This window comes from Budorcas taxicolor, chromosome 8, assembly GCF_023091745.1.
Source record: "Budorcas taxicolor isolate Tak-1 chromosome 8, Takin1.1, whole genome shotgun sequence".
NCBI lineage: Eukaryota > Metazoa > Chordata > Mammalia > Artiodactyla > Bovidae > Budorcas > Budorcas taxicolor.
Genome location: NC_068917.1, coordinates 98778782 through 98799447, shown reverse-complemented (window position 1 = coordinate 98799447; position 20666 = coordinate 98778782). Strand labels below are relative to the sequence as shown.

At 38.9% G+C, this 20666-nt stretch overlaps 1 protein-coding gene across 1 annotated transcript in view; it reads right to left on the bottom strand.

Moving 5' to 3' along the window:
- Positions 1-6006: 6006 nt before the first annotated feature.
- FKTN (fukutin) overlaps positions 6007-20666 on the bottom strand; it is a 38361-nt gene continuing 23701 nt past the window's right edge. The window contains exons 9-10 of the mRNA XM_052644960.1: positions 7210-7307; positions 6007-6101 (exon numbers count right to left, since the gene is read on the bottom strand). Of these exons, the coding sequence (XP_052500920.1) occupies positions 6007-6101; positions 7210-7307 (193 nt within the window). The remainder of the gene's footprint in view (positions 6102-7209; positions 7308-20666) is intronic.

Here is a 20666-nt window from a genome sequence, read left to right as displayed (position 1 = left end):
TTTTTATGTCAGTCTCTAATTTCCTTTTTTCTGCTCCATTGATCTATGTTTCTATCCCTTTACCAATACCACTCTGCCTTAGTTTGCTAGGGCTGCCTAAGAAAGTGTGACAGACCAGGTGGCTTAAAATAGAAATCGATTTTCTCACAGTTCTGGAGGCTTAGATCAAGGTGTTGGCAGGATTGGTTTCTTCTGAGGGCCTCTCTCCTTGGCTTGTAGATGGCCATCCTCTCCCTAAATCTTCACCTGATCTTCCCTCTGTGCTTGTCTGAATCCTAATCTTTTCTTATAAGGATACCATTCATATTGAATTAGGGTCCAACCATAAAACCTATCTCACCTTAATTTGAGAAGTACTGTACTGGTGGCAAGATTACTATTTTACTAGATTGCTTATGAATGTTAATGGCTATTATTTCTACTACAAGCTTTAAAAATAAACACAAAATATCTCAAGTGATTAGAAAAATTTTATTCATCATCCCAAACAGGATTATATATTACAAATTCTGATCAAAATAATATTAAAGGTGTTTTCAGTAGTACCACAAACTCTCTGTACCTGAAGATAAAGTCAAATAGTAAACTAAATGGCAACCCATGCCAGTATTCTTGCCTGGAGAATCCTATGGACAGAGGAGCCTGGCAGGCTACAGTCCATGGGGTCACAAAGTGTTGGGCACGACTTAGCAACTAAACAAAGTATACACCAAAATTTACTCACATTTAAAATATCACTTTGTTTAGAAAAATTAACATTTTTCTGGTTATGATGTAAGACACACAAATAGCTACTTTGATTTTTATTTAACAAACACATGAACCATTCCCCATGTTCCGAATGAGTCATCATGAGTCTATAAAATCTTGTAATTTTTTAAATGGTACTTGAGACAGTTTACATTGTTTTATAGAACAAAATACAATACTTCTAATTCTCCTCATACTGCCTTTCAACTCTATGGTGAGAGCTGTGCATAAAAACATAGCAGCTTGGGTAGCTCATGGGTTGCAACATAATCTCCACATTGGGTTGGGCTGGGGGATGGCAAGGAAGGCATTCTAAGATATAAGTTCTGAGAATAAAGAAACAGAGATTTCCCTCAAGAAAATTTATACTTGTCTCCTTTATAAGCACAGGTCCCATACAAAAAGTATTATCACTGAATTGCTCTGTCTGACTTATAAGCTATAAAGATTCCAGTCTGATGTGGAGCAGCTTAAAATAGCATCACACACCCTGTTGATTCTTGCCTAGTTGAAACAGAAACATAAATTTGAGGGAAGAAGGTGGAAATGATTATTATCAATTCCCCTTTAATAATACTGATATAGGTATCCATGGGCACAGAAAATTAAGTAACGTAAGTATTCCAAATTCTCTCCCTCTCCAAATTGCTTATACCTGATTTTGGCTGGGCAGAGATTTACTAATAAGGAGGTGAGGGTTTACTTCCAGGAAAAGCTATAATATTGAGACAGAAGTTCAGGGCAGAGCAAGCACCAAATACAGGGCAGTATAGACAGTGACCTGCTTGGGACCTAGGAACTAGGTAGCATGTGGAGTAGCAGAAGGAGAGCCTAGAAGACAAGCGCTTGACCAATAAAGTGAAAAGACCTGCTCAATTTAGAGAAAGGAGCACCATGGTAATATCTCTGAATTCATAAACCATACAATTCAATGCCCTGTTATAAGGAAACATTCTTTTTTTCCTAAGCAAATTTAGTCATGCAATCTTCTGAGTAGGGACTGTGTCCTACTCCAGTGTCTTAGAAAAGGATTTGGAAGTAAGAAACAGAACATTTCTTGAGTACTTACCTAATTCTAGGTTGATACTAGGTACACTTCATTTAAACCTAACTTTAAAAAGTCAGAAATATCCATCATTTCACCAATTCACTCATATGGAAACTGAAGCTATGAGGTTCCCTACCATAAATCCCACATAATCAAGCTGGAACTCAAACGCCCGCGTAATTTAAAACTTTGTGCCCTTCTATGCTAACATGCCACTTTCCGTAAGTGACATGTCAGAGGTGACTACCCTTGGTTGCAGGTCAGGAAGCAAGAGTTAGAAGTGGACATGGAACAACAGACTGGTTCCAAATAGGAAAAGGAGTATGTCAAGGCTGTATATTGTCACCCTGTTTATTTAACTTATATGCAGAGTGCATCTTGAGAAACGCTAGGCTGGAGGAAGCACAAGCTAGAATCAAGATTGCCGGGAGAAATATCAATAACCTCAGATATGCAGATGACACCACCCTTATGGCAGAAAGTGAAGAGGAGCTAAAAAAACCTCTTGATGAAAGTGAAAGAGGAGAGTGAAAAAGTTGGCTTAAAGCTCAACATTCAGAAAACGAAGATCATGGCATCTGGGTCCCATCACTTCATGGGAAATAGATGGGGAAATAGTGGAAATAGTGTCAGACTTTATTTTTGGGGGCTCCAAAATCACTGCAGATGGTGACTGCAGCCATGAAATTAAAAGACGCTTACTCCTTGGAAGGAAAGTTATGATCAACCTAGACAGCATATTAAAAAGCAGAGACGTTACTTTGCCAACAAAGGTCCGTCTAGTCAAGGCTATGGTTTTTCCAGTGGTCATGTATGGATGTGAGAGTTGGACTGTGAAGAAAGCTGAGCACTGAAGAATTGATGCTTTTGAACTGTGGTGTTGGAGAAGACTCTCAAGAGTCCCTTGGACTGCAAGGAGATCCAACCAGTCCACTCTAAAGGAAATCAGTCCTGGGTGTTCATTGGAAGGATTGATGTTGAAGCTGAAACTCCAATACTTTGGCCACCTGATGCTGTCTCATTAGAAAAGACCCTGATGCTGGTAAAGGTTGAGGGCAGGAGAAGGGCATGACAGAGAATGAGATAGTTGGATGGCATCACCGACTCAATGGACATGGGTTTGGGTGGACTCCGGGAGTTGGTGATGGACAGGGAGGCCTGGCATGCTACGGTTTATGGGGTCACAAAGAGTTGGACACGACTGTGCGACTGAATTGAACTGAGCCTGGGTTTTAGTGACAGAGGAAGAGGAGGAAGAAACAGAAATAGCTGCTGGGACATTTCTTCAGAGAAATCCTCTTGACTGATCAAAAACTAGAATTTTTCCCAGGCTTTAAAGCTATTACAAATTATGACTATGTGTTAGAAGATGGGAATGTGGCACTTTCTCTGACCAGGTTTTGAGGGAGAAATGTCCCCTGAGGATTTATAACATGGAGAACAAAAGAACTGTTCAGTTTCCAGAAGATGGAACTAGGGACTTACAGACATTGGCAGCCTTAGCCTTGTGACAGTGGGTGAGGGTTTACTGGAGTGTGCGAACTCACTACAAGTGTGTTTCCTAGATATAGCTCTGGTCCCAATCTATAAACCCCTGCTTTCCTATGTAATTTCTTGCTGTCCTATGTGCCATTTGAAGTTTTATAGCCTAAAAGGCTAGAATCCATGGTTTAGGGTCACAAAGAAAAAAGAAATGAGCACAGTCTATTCTCAATTACTTGCATCCATAAGAGAGTATCAATAAAGAGTGAGAGAAAGGAGTCTGCAGAAATTGGCACTTCGTGGACTGTTGCTAATGGTTTCCTGGAGAAGTGGAAGGTACAAGTAGAAATGGGATACATCTTGAGCCTAAGGGAATCAGATGCTCCTGGATATTAAGAATATCATGACCAAAGGCTAATGCCTCCAAACATGAACTATTTCACCGTTTGGAGATAAGGTATGTTTTAGATAAAGTTATGAAGACAGTGTAAGCATTTTGGACAAGAAAGAAACACTTCCCTTTATCACCTCAGGCTCTCAATCTGAGCAGAAAGATATTAAGTGGGGAATGGCAAAAACATCCTGTAAACTTCTCGGTCAAGCATGTTAAGCAGGCATAAAGATTCTGTGCTGTGGGACTTCCCTGGTGGTCCAGTGGTTAAGACTTGGTGCTCCCTGTGCAAGGGGTACAGATTTGATCCCTGGTTGGGGAAGAAAGGTCCCACATGCTGAGTGTAAGCGCTAGTCATTCATGTCTGACTCCTTGCGATCCCATGGACTGTAGCTTGCCAGGCTCCTCTGTCCATGGATTTCTCCAAGCAAAAATAGTGGAGTAGGGTAGCCATTCCCTTCTCCAGTGGATCTTCCTGACACAACCAAAAAAATTTTTTTAATTAAAAAAAAAAAAAAAAAAAAAGACGCTGTGCTGTGATCAGTGAAACAGGCATGTACTGGGAGTCATGGTACTCTTTGAGTTAAGAGACCCACCTGTTTCTTTCTCAGCTCACTCCTTTCTGTGCTTGTTTATTCAGCTATAAAATAAAAGGGTTAAAACGAATGTTGCAGTGAGGCTCCCTCTGGCTCTTAAAATTCAAGTGCAAGCTGATTTTCACACCAGTGCTAATGTGTTTGGGGGAATGGTGGCACACATTCTGCCATCTAGTGGTCATATTTCAGGGTTTGTCCCACTGCTCAGCTTCTCAGGATGGTTCCGTTTGGAGAATTGAGATTTTATTCCAGGATCCAGATGTCAGCAGTTGCAGCAGAGGCGAGAAGGACAAGAGCTCCCTGCTTAGAGAAGCAATGAGTGGCCACCTGGTTGTCAAGTGAGAGACTGTCAATCTTGACTCTCAGGACCTCTCTGGGGACATCCATGGATGTATAACTTCTACCAAGTTAACATAAGAGGTTTTCTCCTGGGAAGGCCGGCAAACTGTACATGGAAATGGTCAGATTAGGAAAATTACTGCTGGAATATGCAGGTGAGGAAAGAAAAGTGATCTGGTGAGGTGCTGATTAGCGGATCCAAGGTCTCTGGTCACTTAGCAGAGTGCAAGGTTAAGAAGCACAGAATGAAGTATAACTGAATCTATCAGAGCAAGCCTGGCCTTCAGAGTTTAGGGAAGGGCTTTCTTTCTGCAAACTTAGGGTAGGATCCAAGATCTGAAGCCTGTGAAACCAGAAGACAGTCAAAAAAAAAGGTATTTGAGCAGCCAGTTGTGTACAGGGGGATAGATATGGAACCTCTATCAATGTGGACACAAGATAGTTTAGACTCTGAACCCTTCAGGGACAGATAAAAACAAATAACCTAAACAGAGTGGGTAAGACCCTCCCACCCTGGCGAACAGTGGGAAACCCAATCTGAAATGGGTAGAAATGTTTAGTGTATGCACTTCTAGATGTTAAGTTTGTGCAAATGTTTCTCACTAAACAAGCTGGATTTTGCCCAGGAACACTAAAATTACCTGTTAAAATTTTTCGATCATGAAAAAGAAGAAGTTAAGGTTCAGCTATTTAGAATTTGGGTATAATTTCTATGGGCTGATTTTCTAGCAAAGAGAAAGTTGATTACAATGACCTGTCATTTGGGGACAAGTTTACTGGTAACCCTAAAAACTTAATTATGTTATTTATGAGTAGACCCAATGACAATGCATTGAAAGTTCATCCTAAGAGAGGAAGGTCATTGGTTATCAGGTATCAAAAAAAGTTTTTGTTATTTTTTAATTTGGAGTGGTGTGGTCATAGGTTGTACATTTTCCCAACTTTGCTTTAGGAAAACTTTCAGCCCATTCTCTCTTCTGGTTTCCATCTATGATATTACTATTATTCTCTAGTTTTAGAGGAAAATCTGCCAGTTTGGTCCAGAAAGTAGTCCTAAGCAGCCTAGATAAAATGTAAGATGGCTTCCTATCCTGGACAAAGAAAAAATAGCATGCTTCCTGGGCCTGATATCCCTTTACCTGTCACTTTGAATACACAGTCAAAGTGACTCATGAAGAGATGGGGAGACACAGCCATCCCAGCCCACTCAGAGATGTATCTTCAAGGGAGAAAAGAAAGCAGGGGTTTCAGAGTGGGCAGTACTTGATAAAGTCGGGATGTTTCAGTTCTTGCTTCCCCCCAATATTCAATAGAGAGGACAACTGGGAATGGATGCAAACTTTATAAACACGATGGTCTCGGGTGGGGAACAGCTGCCAGGTTTGCCACTCGTGTGCATTTCAGAGTCCTGATGTAGTATTGGAAGAGGAGAGGGAACAGGCAGGTTTACATACCATGGAAACTGGTTCATAGGCCATAAGTGAAAGATATGGAACTGTAATTGATGAATAAATACAATGAGGAGTACATTTAGAAAAAGTAGGGGTATTTCTATTAATATTTTAGGGTTAACATTAAAATTGGGATAGATAAGGATTATAAATTCATAAAATATTAAGTGACCATGAATCGCTCATATTTTACCTATTGATTGAGAATGAAATAAGGAAAATAAGTTTTATGAAATCACAGCCCTTTTGAAATCATGTCTGGTAGCGTAGTCTCACTTGAATGATTTGTCAAATGAATACTATCAGGTCAATGAAAATATTCTCACAATGGCTGGAAATTGAAGCATCACACACACGTAAGTTTTCTTTTCACTTCAAATATGAAAATAGAAGGTGTATGGAAATTTATATATCTTTGACAAGACTAGAAATAAACTGTCATTTTCTTATATGATGCCCTGTGCTCTAAATCAATTCCATACCAGGTTGCTTGTAAAAGGAATCGCCTCACATCTTTTCTTGACATCACCTGAAATCTGACCACTTGATTATTAACTCAGCCTCCACAACCTTAAAAGTAGCCCTAACATACAGGCTTAAAGGAGTTAAAATTTTACTGGTATATACCCTTCCTTAATTGCACCTGGTGAGTCCACCTTCCGGTGCAAACATTATTTAACATTCTGAAAGCACTTATAGAACATATCATGTTCTATATAAGGAATATTCTTCAAAGGGTGAGGGGGTTTCCCTCAAAGGAACTGGGTTGCTTAACAAAGGGAGGGGAAAAGAGGCAGGTACCTGTCTCACTCATGTCTGCCTCGCCACTGCAACCTAGTTCACCTGGCACATGGAGACTCTAATAAATGTCAGATGAGAGAATTCTATCAGATGGCTCAGGAGTTAGGACTCTCTGTGTCTTCAAACTTCTCATATTTCTTTGGTTCCTACTTATGTTTGACATGTATCTTTTTAAACAGTCATCTCCCTTTTGTGCAGGAGGGGAATTCTATTAATACCATTTTGACCTACTGTCTCAGTACAATTGGATAACTTCATCCCACTCAGAAACAGGCCAGACTCCATTGGGCGACACGTTCGGGGGAGAACGCTTCCAGTCCCATGTCTTTATAGGAATCTTCCAGGTCTTACCATAGTTGGCTTCGATGTATTCGACGGTTTCACAGGGCACACGAAACTTTGTGTCTACAAACTCAGTCCAGCACAGTGTAAACTTGGGAAACAGGTACCTGTGGCAAAACAGGCAATGTGGAGAGGAGTTAGGCTCCAACAGTGGAAGTTTAGCTAAGGAACCCACAGCTAGTGTACTCTGGGCCAAAGGACAGTCCTCTTCCACTAAACAGCTTTGGGGAACAGATACAGGGGACATTTTGTTGTTAATTGTCTAGCATCTCCTTCCTTTCTAATGTTAACTGTATCCTAATTTCACTCCCCTAGTCCCAGTCCCTATGGTCCAAAAGTGGCTGACTCCACTCCTAGGCTCCAGAGAGGGGCAAAAAAGACTCAGACCTAACCAGTACATTATAGTCATTAGGTCAGGGAAGGGAATTTATACAAATTAGGCAAATGGAAGTCAGTCTTGGAATTTCTGTTGGAACTACCAGGGGAAGAAGTGTTCTTGCGCAGAGGTTTCTAAGCTGTGGGATGGAAGCTGAGAACTGCTGGTGGCCAGCTTTGTTGTTAGCAGGGAGAGCCTGTCTGAGACTGCAGTTAAAGCAAAAAGTTGCCAAAAGAAGGAGGCAAATGATAAAAGAGTCTGGAAAACCCTGGGGAAGTGTTTGGGTTTGGCCGTGACAATTCCTTGAGGTGAAGTCGCTCAGTCGTGTCTGACTCTTTGTGACCCCATAGATTGTAGCCTACCAGGCTCCTCCTTCCATGGGATTTTTCCAGGCAAGAGTACTGGAGTGGGTTGCCATTTCTTTCTCCAGAGGATCTTCTCAACCCAGGGATTGAACCTGGGTCTCCCACATTTTAGGCAGACGCTTTACCGTCTGAGCCACCAGGGAAGCCCTAAATATATAAATATTCTTTTTAAATACATTTCTAGTATTTGAAATTCGTATATATCGAGGGAGGTACATATAGCAAGTGAGAGAGGAAACAAAACCTTCCTAGTTAGCCAGAGAACCTAAATCAATCCTGGCAATATATGACATTTTCCAACAACAGCATCACAAATACTTGTGTCTTTGTGACAGGTCAAGTTAATTTCTCTGTCCTGGGTTTCACTGTGGTCCTAAATGGCTTTTGATAACACTAGAGAGCTGAAGAAGAAATTCCCAGGCTCAGTCAGAGTATTTCTTAAACTCTTTTTCTAACTTGTACAGTACTGAGAATTTCATACCACAATATGTGAACAAGGTAAGACCCAATATATACTGGCCTTTTAAGCAAAGCTTCACCCCACCCCCTCCTCAGATGCAGGAATAGAGATCCTATGCTTGGATGTTCTGTATTTCAACAATAATTCTCTGAAAAAAAACAGTTATACAAACCACCTTCTTCCTGCTCTGCCTTTTATCACCTGCCCTTTTTAATTTCTATTCTCAGTCTCAAACTTTTTTCTTATTTTTAATAGGTTGCACATCATTAAATCTCTATAAAATTCAAACTGCTACTAAAAGAACCCAACTAAAGAACACTAAAATAAGCAGCATCCGTGTAAGGTGATGCTTCCTTCACAGCATGGACTTTTCATGGAAAAAGACAGGCATGACTCTTAAGATGCTCTCCCAGGCTTCTTCCTTGCTTCCATTCCTCACAAGAACCCACCCCCCTCTCCCCTTTTTTCCCTTTCTTTCTTTCATCTCAAATGCAAAAGAATCTCTCTAAGCTAGCCCAAGGAATATGTTATAATGAATTTAACTCAACTCATAGCAGAATTATTTCAATTAGTAAGTTTTGTTACTAAAACACATTTCTTAAAGGTATTTTGGATCAGTAAAAAGCTCTATATTACAAAGGGAACTAGCAGGTTTGTTAGATTTAAGTTTATATAGTTTATATTATAGACTGTGTTGTTGCTTTCTGGGAAATATTTCTTTCCTTCACAACATGGTAAGAACCTTTAGTAATAAGATTTGAAGTAGCAATACCAGAGATGAAAGAAATGTAAAATATCAGAGGATTAAATAAAAAAGGAACAGAGAAAAAACAGATTCAAAGTGTAATCATATTATAGAAAAAGGGATCTAACGGGGATGTTCTTCAAGGAAAGGTCAGTTCTCATATATTTTGCTTCTCAGTATCATGTTTTACTACCAGATGAACTTAAAGCCACAGATGAAAATGACAGGCTGAGCAATTCTAAAGAAAGCAACAAGTCCCTGCTACCCAAAGCAATAGGTGCTGGCAGTTAATAGACAATCCCAGCTGGCTTCTATGAAAAGAAGGCCACAGCAAATTTCAATGCTGAGGAAGAAATAGGATACAGCATAGTTCCACCATCTGCTGGTCCCAATTTTACTCTGCACACTCATATTCATGGAATTGCTTATTTTGCCATGAGATATAACCATCCATCATCAGCCTCTACCGTCCGCAATCAGATGCTGGTCAGCAGAATGTCCACCTGTCGCATCTTATCAAGTTGACACACTGAAGTTGAAATGAGACAGAAATCATGGTCCATCTAGTAAAATAGGCCAGGAAACTTCTCTCTCAAATTTTATCCTCTACAGTTTTAGAAAAGAGGTACAAGAATGAAAAGAATGAAAAAACATCCCATTTAGACCCCTGGCGTGCTCCAGTCCACGGGGTCACAAAGAGTCGGACATGACTGAGTGATTGAACCGAACTGAACTGAAAAGAATGAAAAACCAGGATGACAGGGTGGGTGAGAATACTAAAAATTTTATCAAAGCTTTCATAAAATAAAATGTTCAAACTTTCACTGAACAATGAAAGATTTACAAACAAAAACAAAACATTTAAAATATATAAAGAATCTTAAAATTACTCAAAGACAATTTAACTCAAATGTTTATTTTTGTTCCTAAATAGAAATATCCCTAAAACTGTGGTTTTCTTTTCACCAGATAATTTTTAAGCCTTTCAGCAAAAAGAAAACTCCAGCTTCCTAGGAAAAGAAGGAAGGTAAACAAACCATAAAATGTAAAAACTGACTGTAAAATGGGATTGTGGAGAGGAAGCTGTGGGGGTAGGGTGTTAAGTGACTCAGAACAGCACACTCTGTCCAGCATACCAGTGAATAATAACTAAGACTATAATATAGTCAATGTTATTTTAGCTTTTAAAGCCCAGATTAAGTTCTCCTAAGCAGTTTTTACTTTAAAGCTCTGAGATAGGATCCAAAATGTGAACACATTTAATTCAGACTAAGCAAGCCCCAATCAGAACATAAGTTCAAGGGATCTTATCACACACACAAAAAATCCATTTATTTTCTATTTCATACCGCTTTTACTTCATTTTAGTTTTGCAAAAAACAGTAGTTAGAATTTAGTCGGAATAGATCATTTTTTCCCTCACAGACATCCTTAAAATCTGTAAAACTACTTATTGGTGGCTGGATAAACTAATTTCATCAATTGTACAAACTATAAACATAATAGCTAAGTGACAAACACTGTTTTTACTGTTGTTAGTTAGCTAGGCTAAGTGAGAATCTATTACAACCGAATCTGACCTTTTTAAACTTAAGTTTGCATTAAACTCTAGAGTTGGAATAGCAAAGCCATTTTTAAAAGAATTTCTTGCAAAACAACACTAGTGTATTCTCATTACCAATTCTGTCTCCACTTTTAACTCTTAATGTCTTTTTCTTGTGTAATTGCAGTGCCTAAGCCCTCTAGCATACTGCTTAATAAAAGCAGAGACAGCACACATTCTTAGGCTTTATTTTTTTAAGAGAAGGGCTTCTATGTTCAGAAGCCCTTCTCTTAAAATCAGGAAGAAAAAAAAACCTACAGCCTGTTATACAAAGTGAAGTAAGTCAGAAAGAAACAAATATTGTGTATTAACGCATATATGTAGAATCTAGAAAAATTGTACTGATAAACCTATTTGGAGGGAAGGAATGGAGACACAGATGTAGGGAACAGACTTGCAGACACAACGGGGGAAGGAGAGGGTGGGAGGAATGGAGGAAGTAGCCAAAGGCATATATACACTATCATGTAAAATAGATAGCTGGTGAGAAGCTGCTATGTAACTCAAGGAGCCCAGCCAGGCACTCTATGATGACCGAGAGGGGTGGGGTGATGGGAGCTGGAAGGCTCAAGAGGGAGGGGATATATGTATAATTATGGCTAATTCACATTGTTGTAGGACAGAAACCAACATAGTACTGTAAAGCAATTTCCCTCCAATTAAAAACTAAATTTAATTAAAATTAATTAATGATTAAGAAAAGCACAAGCGCTTCTGAAGTTTTACCATTAAAAATGATTGCTCACTTTAGGTCTTTGGTATATTCCCTTTACCAGGTTTAAAGAAATTTCAGATCCCTTTACTCTAAGTTTACTAAAAGGTCTTTTGTTATTGTTAATTATGAAATATATCAAATGTCTTTAATGTCATCTATTGAAATAATCCTGTACTTTTTAATTCCTTTAATCTTGAAGTGTTGAGAATTACACTAATACACACACACTGCAAAATTCTATTCTTTTGCATTTCATTTAGAATATTTTCCTCTGTGTTCACTAAGACAGTAATTTCCCTTGGAATTTTTTTTGGTACTGTTCAAGTTCAGTTTTGCTATTAGTCAAAATGAATGCATTAAAGTAAGTTTTTTTTTCCCCCCCAAATGAATTACTTAATATAGGGAATAATCTATACTATGAAGGCATTGTAAAAGTTTCCTATAGATTTTCTAAGTCTTTGGTAGGGAAAAGAAAAGAAAAGGAGGATTTTTAATTAGCAATTCAATTTCATTAATGAGTATAAGTTATTTAGGTGTTCTTGAGTTGATATTGCTATTATTTCCAGAAAGTTTTATCATTTTCCACATTTTACCTAATTATCACACTTGAGACTTGTCTTCAGTTCAGTTCAGTCGCTCAGTCGTGAATGACTCTGCAACCCCATGAATCACGGCATGCCAGGCCTCCCTGTCCATCACCATCTCCCGGAGTTCATTCAAACTCACATCCATTGAGTCCGTGATGCCATCCAGCCATCTCATCCTCTGTCATCCCCTTGTCCTCCTGCCCTCAATCCCTCCTAGCATCAGAGTCTTTTCCAATGAGTTAACTCTTCACATGAGGTGGCCTAAGTACTGGAGTTTCAGCTTTAGCATCATTCCTTCCAAAGAACACCCAGGGCTGATCTCCTTCAGAATGGACTGGTTGGATCTCCTTGCAGTCCAAGGGACTCTCAAGAGTCTTTTCCAACACCACAGTTCAAAAGCATCAATTCTTCAGCACTCAGGTTTCTTCAAGTCCAACTCTCACATCCATACATGACTACTGGAAAAACCATAGCCTTGACTAAATGGACCTTTGTTGGCAAAGTAATGACTCTGCTTTTGAACATGCTATCTAGGTTGATCGTAACTTTTCTTCCAAGCAGTAAGCATCTTTTAATTACATGGTTTCAATCACCATCTGCAGTGATTTTGGAGTCCCCCAAAATAAAGTCTGACACTGTTTCCACCGTTTCCCCATCTATTTCCCATGAAGTGATGGGACCAGATGCCATGATCTTCGTTTTCTGAATGTTGAGCTTTAAGCCAACTTTTTCACTCTCCTCTTTCACTTTCATCAAGAGGCTTTTTAGTTCCTCTTCACTTTCTGCCATAAGGGTGGTGTTATCTGCATACCTGAGGTTACTGATATTTCTCTTGGCAATCTTGATTCCAGCTTGTGCTTCCTCCAGCCCAGCGTTTCTCAAGATGCACTCTGCATATAAGTTAAATAAGCAGGGTGACAATATACAGCCTTAATGTACTCCTTTGCTTATTTGGAACCAGTGTGTTGTTCCATGTCCAGTTCTAACTGTTGCTTCCTGACCTGCATATAGGTTTCTAAAGAGGCAGGTCAGGTGGTCTCATAGTCTCATCTCTTTCAGAATTTTCCAGTTTCTTGCGATCCACACAAAGGCTTTGGCATAGTCAATAAAGCAGAAATAGATGTTTTTCTGGAACTCTCTTGCTTTTTCCATGATCCAGCAGATGTTGGCAATTTGATCTCTGGTTCCTCTGCCTTTTCTAAAACCAGCTTGAACATCTGGAAGTGCATGGTTCACGTACTGCTGAAGCCTGGCTTGGAGAATTTTGAGCATTACTTTACTAGCGTGTGAGATGAGTGCCATTGTGCGGTAGTTTGAGCATTCTTTGGCATTGCCTTTCTTTGGGATTGAAATGAAAAGTGACCTTTTCCAGTCCCGTGGCCACTGCTGAGTTTTCTGGCATATTGCTGGCATATTGAGTGCAGCACTTTCACAGCATCATCTTTCAGGATTTGAAATAGCTCAATTGGAATTCCATCACCTCCACTAGCTTTGTTTGTAGTGATGCTTCCTAAGGCCCACTTGACTTCACATTCCAGGATGTCTGGATCTAGGTGAGTGATCATACCATCGTGATTATCTTGGTCATGAAGATCTTTTTTGTACAGTTCTTCTGTGTATTCTTGCCACCTCTTCTTAATATCTTCTGCTTCTCTTAGGTCCATACCATTTCTGTCCTTTATCAAGCCTATCTTTGCATGAAATGTTCCCTTGGTGTCTCTAATTTTCTTGAAGAGATCTCTAGTCTTTCGCATTCTGTTGTTTTCCTCTATTTCTTTGCATTGATCGCTGAGGAAGACTTTCTTATCTCTCCTTGCTATTCTCTGGAACTCTGCATTCAGATGCTTATATCTTTCCTTTTCTCCTTTGCTTTTTGCTTCTCTTCTTTTCACAGCTATTTGTAAGGCCTCCCCAGACAGCCATTTTGCATTTTTGCATTTGTTTTCCATGGGGATGGTCTTGATCCCTGTCTCCTGTACAATGTCACCAACCTCCATCCATAGTTCATCAGGCTCTCTATCAGATATAGTCCCTTAAAACTATTTCTCACTTCCACTGTATAATCATAAGGGAGTTGATTTATGTCATACCTGAATGGTCTAGTGTTTTCCCCTAGTTTCTTCAATTTAAGTCTGAATTTGGCAATAAGGAGTTCATGATTTGAGCCACAGTCAGCTCCCGGTCTTGTTTTTGCTGACTGTATAGAACTTCTCCATCTTTGGCCGCAAAGAATATAATCAATCTGATTTTGGTGTTGACCATCAGGTGATATCCATGTGTAGAGTCTTCTCTTGTGTTGTTGGAAAAGGGTGTTTGCTATGTCCAGTGCGTTTTCTTGGCAAAACTCTCTTAGCCTTTGCCCTGCTTCATTCCGTATTCCAAGGCCAAATTTGCATGTTACTCCAGGTGTTTCTTCACTTCCTACTTTTGCATTCCAGTCCCCTATAATGAAAAGGACATCTTTTCTGGGTGTTAGTTCTAAAAGGTCTTGTAGGTCTTCATAGAACCATTCAACTTCAGCTTCTTCAGTGTTAACTGGTCGGGGCATAGACTTGTATTACTACCGCTTCTTGGTGAGACTTGTCTTAGTAGTCCACAGATTTTCTTTTCAGTCAGTGTAACAAAGCTGAGAGCATAAACTCTAAAGCCAGACATCCAGGGTTTGAGTATTGAATATTGTCATTAATTTTAACATTTATAATTTAAGAACTAGCATTTTGATTTGTTGGTCTTTGATACTGTTTTTTTATTTCATTAATTTCTTCTCTAGGTTTCCTTCCTTCACTTTCCTTGGGCTGACTGTGCTGTTCTTTTAATTTCTTCAGTTGGTAACTTTATTTTTTAAAATCTATTTTTTCATACTTACTGTTTTCAAGGCTACAAGGTTACCTCTATCCTTTTAACTGAATTCTACAAGTTTTGATATGTAGTACATTTATCAACTTGTGTAAATGCTCCATTTATAGTGGATAAGAAAGTGTATTCATCATTTGCTGGATGAAGAGTTTTATATATCAATACATTAAATAGGTCAAGCTTGTTGATTTTGTCCATATCTTCAGTATTTTGGGGATTCCCTGGTGGCTCAGATGGTAAATAATCTGCCTGCAATGTAGGAGACCTGGGTTCAATCCCTGGGTTGGAAAGATCCTCTGGAGAAAGGAACAGCTACCCACTCCAGTATTCTGGCCTGGAGAATTCTATGGACAGAGTAGCTTGCCAGGCTATAGTCCATGCGTCACAAAGAGTCAGACATGACTTTCACTTCACTTCAATATTTTTACTGACATTTTCTTTGCTTGAATAAGCAGTTTTTAAAATAAAAGTATTACCAAAATCTCCCACCATAATTGTGGACATGTGAAATATTCATCATAATTTCATCAGTTTTCAATTTATATATTTCAAAGGTATATTGCTACAGTCATTACAGTTACAGTCATAAATATTATTTCTTCTTGGTGGACTATTCCTTTGTAAAATTATGTAGTGGGCCTTTTAATCCTTTAACATCCTTTAACATTCCCTTCAATAAAATTCTACTTTGTCTGATACTAAAATTACAGTACAATTTTCCTTGGTTAATAATACCTGGGTATATCCTTTCCATCCCCATAATTTTCAAGCTTCCTGTGTGGTTTTGCTTTAATTTTGCTTTTTCCAAGCATGTTATAGCTAAATGGTGTTTTATTTGATGATCTTTATCTTTTTATAGGTTAGCTTAATCTGTGAATATTTACTGTAATAAATTATGTAGTTGGACATATTTTGAACTCTATAGCTAGATTGTCTGATTTTATGTCCTGGATTCACCAATTATTAGTTGTGTGACCTTGACCAATCTCTTTGCGCTTTACCCTACTAGCAGTACCTCAGAGAGATATTAGCATAGAATGAATATATATATGTAAAGTGCACAGAATAGCATCCAAAACACATGTAACAATGCCGACTATTTTATGCTTATTTTTACATGTTTTCAGTTTACTATACTTTTTCTTTGTCCCACCTTTCCTACTTTCATTTGGATTGGTAAAGGTTTATAAATTATCTTTTGTTCTGCTTGTGTGGAAGTTTTAAATAATACTTCTATCCAGTAGGAATTAATGTCTGTAATATTTACTGTTTATTTTTCAGCAAATGTAACAGTATAAAATTTTCTAATAAAGACTAAATGTATGCAGAATCTTTATACTCTTCCTTTACATGGGACTTAGTATACTTATTCCTTGAAAACATAACAAATCTCCTTCTCAACTTATTTTTAACATACTGTCTTCTTTTTGTAAACCAGACAAGAGCTAACAAATTTACTGAGATGTTCGATCCATTTCTGTGGCCACCATTATTCCATATATATCAACTCTTCCTTCTGGGTTCTTAGAGTTTTAATATACATCTGTAAAAAATAAACTTTCTTAGTCTTTGTACATATCCAAATGCGTTTATCTTGACCTCCCTCTTGAGTACTAGTTTTAAGTGTACATAACATTCTTACTTGAGAGTTATTTCTCCTCAACTTTTGGAAGATGTTACTCCATTATCTTCTGTGCTCTATTGTTGCTGAGGTATATCTGCTTTTCTTCTATGAGCAATCTATTGTCTCTGGTAACCTGTAAATTTTTTTGATTTGGGTATTATTGTTTCTTTAAGAAGCATCCAGATGTAGATTTATTATTTATCCTGCTTCAGTTCAGTTCAGTCACTCAGTCGTGTCTGACTCTTTGCCACCCCATGAACTGCAGCATGCCAGGCCTCCCTGTCCATCAACAACTCCCAGAGTCCACCCAAACCCATGTCCATCGAGTCGGTGATGCCATCCAACCATCTCATCCTCTGCCGTCCCCTTTTCCTCCTGCCCTCAATCTTTCCAGCATCATGGTCTTTTCCAATTAGTCAGCTCTTCGCATCAGGTGGCCAAAGTATTGGAGTTTGAGCTTTATCATCAGTCCTTCCAAAGAACACCCAGGACTGATCTCCTTTAGGATGGATTGGTTGGATCTCCATGCAGTCCAAGGTGGTCATGTATGGATGTGAGAGCTGGACTATAAAGAAAGCTGAGCACAGAATTGATGCTTCTCAACTGTCGTAATGGAGAAGACTCTTGAGAGTCCCTTGGACTGCAAGGAAATCCAACCAGGAGATCAGCCCTGGGTGTTCACTGGAAGGACTGATGTTGAAGCTGAAACTCCAATACTTTGGCCACCTGATGCAAAGAGCTGACTCATTTGAAAAGACCCTAATGCTGAGAAAGATTGAGGGCAGGAGGAGAAGGGCATGACAGAGGATGAGATGGTTGGATGGCGTCACTGACTCGATGGACATGGGTTTGGGTGTACTCTGGGAGTTGGTGAGGCACAGGGAGGCCTGGCGTGCTGCGGTTCATGGAAACGCAAAGAGTTGGATACAACTGACCAACTGAACTGAACTGACTAGATGGACCTCTGTTGGCAAAGGAATGTCTCTGTTTTTTTAATGTGCTGTCTAGGCTGGTCATAACTTTCCTTCCAAGGAGTAAGCGTCTTTTAATTTCATGGCTGCAGTCACCATCTGCAGTGATTTTGGAGCCCCCAAAAATAAAGTCTGACACTGTTTCCACCATTTCCCCATCTATTTCCCATGAAGTGATGGGACCGGATGCCATGATCTTCGTTTTCTGAATGTTGAGCTTTAAGCCAACTTTCCCACTCTCCTCTTTCACTTTCATCAAGAGGCTTTTTAGTTCCTCTTCACTTTCTGCCATAAGGGTGGTGTCATCTGCATACCTGAGGTTATTGATATTTCTCTCAGCAATCTTGATTCCAGCTTGTCCTTCCTCCAGCCCAGCGTTTCTCATGATGTACTCTGCATATACGTTAAATAAGCAAGGTGACAATAGACAGCCTTAACATACTCCTTTTTCTATTTTGAACCAGTTTGTTGTTCCATGTCCAGTTATAACTATTTGATCCTGACCTGCATACAGATTTCTCAAGAGGCAGGTCAGGTGGTCTCGTAGTCCCATCTCTTTCAGAATTTTCCACAGTTTATTGTGATCCACACAGTCAAAGGATTTGGCATAGTCAATAAGGCAGAAATAGGTATTTTTCTGAAACTCTCTTGCTTTTTCCATGATCCAGCAGATGTTGGCAATTTGACCTCTGGTTCCTCTGCCTTTTCTAAAACCAGCTTGAACATCTGGAAGTGCATGGTTCATGTACTGCTGAAGCCTGGCTTGGAGAATTTTGAGCATTACTTTACTAGCATGTGAGATGAGTGCAATTGTGCGGTAGTTTGAGCATTCTTTGGCATTGCCTTTCTTTGGGATTGAAATGAAAAGTGACATTTTCCAGTCCCATGGCCACCGCTGAGTTTTCCAAATTTGCTGGCATATTGAGTGCAGCACTTTCACAGCATCATCTTTCAGGATCTGAAACAGCTCTACTGGAATTCCATCACCTCCACTAGTTTTGTTCGTAGTGATGCTTCCTAAGGCCCTCTTAACTTCACATTCCAGGATGTCTGGTTCTAGGTGAGTGATCACACCATTGTGATTATCTGGGTTGTGAGGATCTTTTTTGCACAGTTCCTCTGTGTATTCTTGCCACCTCTTCTTAATATCTTCTGCTTCTGTTAGGTCCATTTCTGTCCTTTATTAAGCCCGTCTTATCTCTAATTTTCTGGAAGAGATCTCTAGTCTTTCCCATTCTATTATTTTCCTCTATTTCTTTGTACTCAAGAATGAGGAAGGCTTTCTTTTCTCTCCTTCCTTTTCTTTGGAACTCTGCATTCAAATGGGTATATCTTTCCTTTTCTCCTTTGCTTTTCTCTTCCCTTCTTTTCACAGCTATTTGTAAACCCTCCTCAGACAGCCATTTTGCTTCTTTGCATTTCTTTTTCTTGGGGATGGTCTTGCTCCCTGTCTCCTGTACAATGTCACAGACCTCCGTCCATAGTTCATCAGGTACTCTGTCGTTCAGATCTACTCCCTTAAATCTATTTGTCACTTCTACTCTATAATCATAAGGGATATGATTTAGGTCATACCTGAATGGTCTAGCGGTTTTCCCCACTTTCTTCAATTTATCCTGCTCATCTGTCTTTAATATAGAAATTCTTTTTAAATACTGCTTTTTCATTATTTACTCCATTCTCTTTTAGCTCAGCTATGTGTTTTAGATATATCCATCAGTAATATTTAGAGCAAAGGGAATATGACAAAGTGAGAATTACTCTGCCACATTAATCATGTCATTAGCACCGATTCTGCCCATAGTTTTCTAAACATTTCTATGAATCAACTGTTGAAAACCAAAGTTACAGCATGCTGACTAGTATTTTTTGAACCATCTCTTCGACTAAACTCCTCACAATCCCGCCACAGATAATATCGAAGCAAAAGACGTAATAGAGATATGGTTAACAAACTTTTCATAGACTGTGCTAGAATATAGTCTTTCTGAGGTTTTTATTGATTCCATACACCAATCCTGTCCCAAACTTCTAACATATAATGAATATATATATAGCATATATATATTTATAAGATAAAATTCTACCCATTGAACCTTGTGTATTCCACTGACTTCCACTGTGAATTGAGTGATCCCATCTATTCTATTGGCAAACTCTCCTATGCAATCTCCATAGGACAGAACTAAACTAGAGAACTAGAAGAAATTTATATCACCAATGAGTAGACAAATTAAAGCTTGTATCATTTAACAGCTGAATGCACATGCCTAACAACCATATCAAAAACTATTCATTTAAAGCATGCACAAAACTTTTCTTTAAGGTCACAGGACAAAGCCGCTGGACATTTTTATTTCTACTGCATAACTTTCAAAAACTGTATCTTTAGCTCATTAACAAGTAATTAGACTCCAGCTGTGCTTGCTTTGTCTCAGACAATTTGTATACTATTCCTTTTTGATATAACAGATAATGAAAAAAGGAGATTAAGTTATGATTTCAAATTTCATACTAAACATATAAAAGGCTTCTTTTATTTTGATCTCAGCTTATCCAATTTGTCCAAGCTGATGCAAAAGGCTCCAAGTTTATCATTGCAATTAGGTCTGCCTTGATCAAATTCATGATTTCTGGTCCCAGATATCCTCTTGTTTCAACCTGTGATCTTGGGTGCTTTTCTCTTAGCATAAATTTTCTAAGTCATAGATTTTTTTGTTTTTCAATGTTTTAAATCAGTTTTTCAAGGTGCAATTTACACATAATGAAAAGCACCCATTTCAGATTTTGACAGATATATACACCTGGGTTACCACTAAAATAATCAAGATATAAAACATTTCTACCACCCTGGTTCCCTAAAGCGCTCTGCTTCTGTGGCAGGCATACGGTCAATCCACCCTGGCCCCTGGTGATCAATGACCTTTTTATATTCTTGACTGCTTTTGCCTGCTTTTTGCCTGCTTTACAATCTCAAATAAATGCAGGTACATAGTACATATTCTGCCTATCTGACTTCTTCCACTTAACACAAGGTTTTGGAGATTCATCCATGTTACTGCATATATCAGTAGTTGGTTCCTCTCTCTTGCTAAGCAGAATTCCATTGTTTGAACATACCATAACTTGTCTATTTGGTCACCAAAAGATGGGCATTTGGGTTG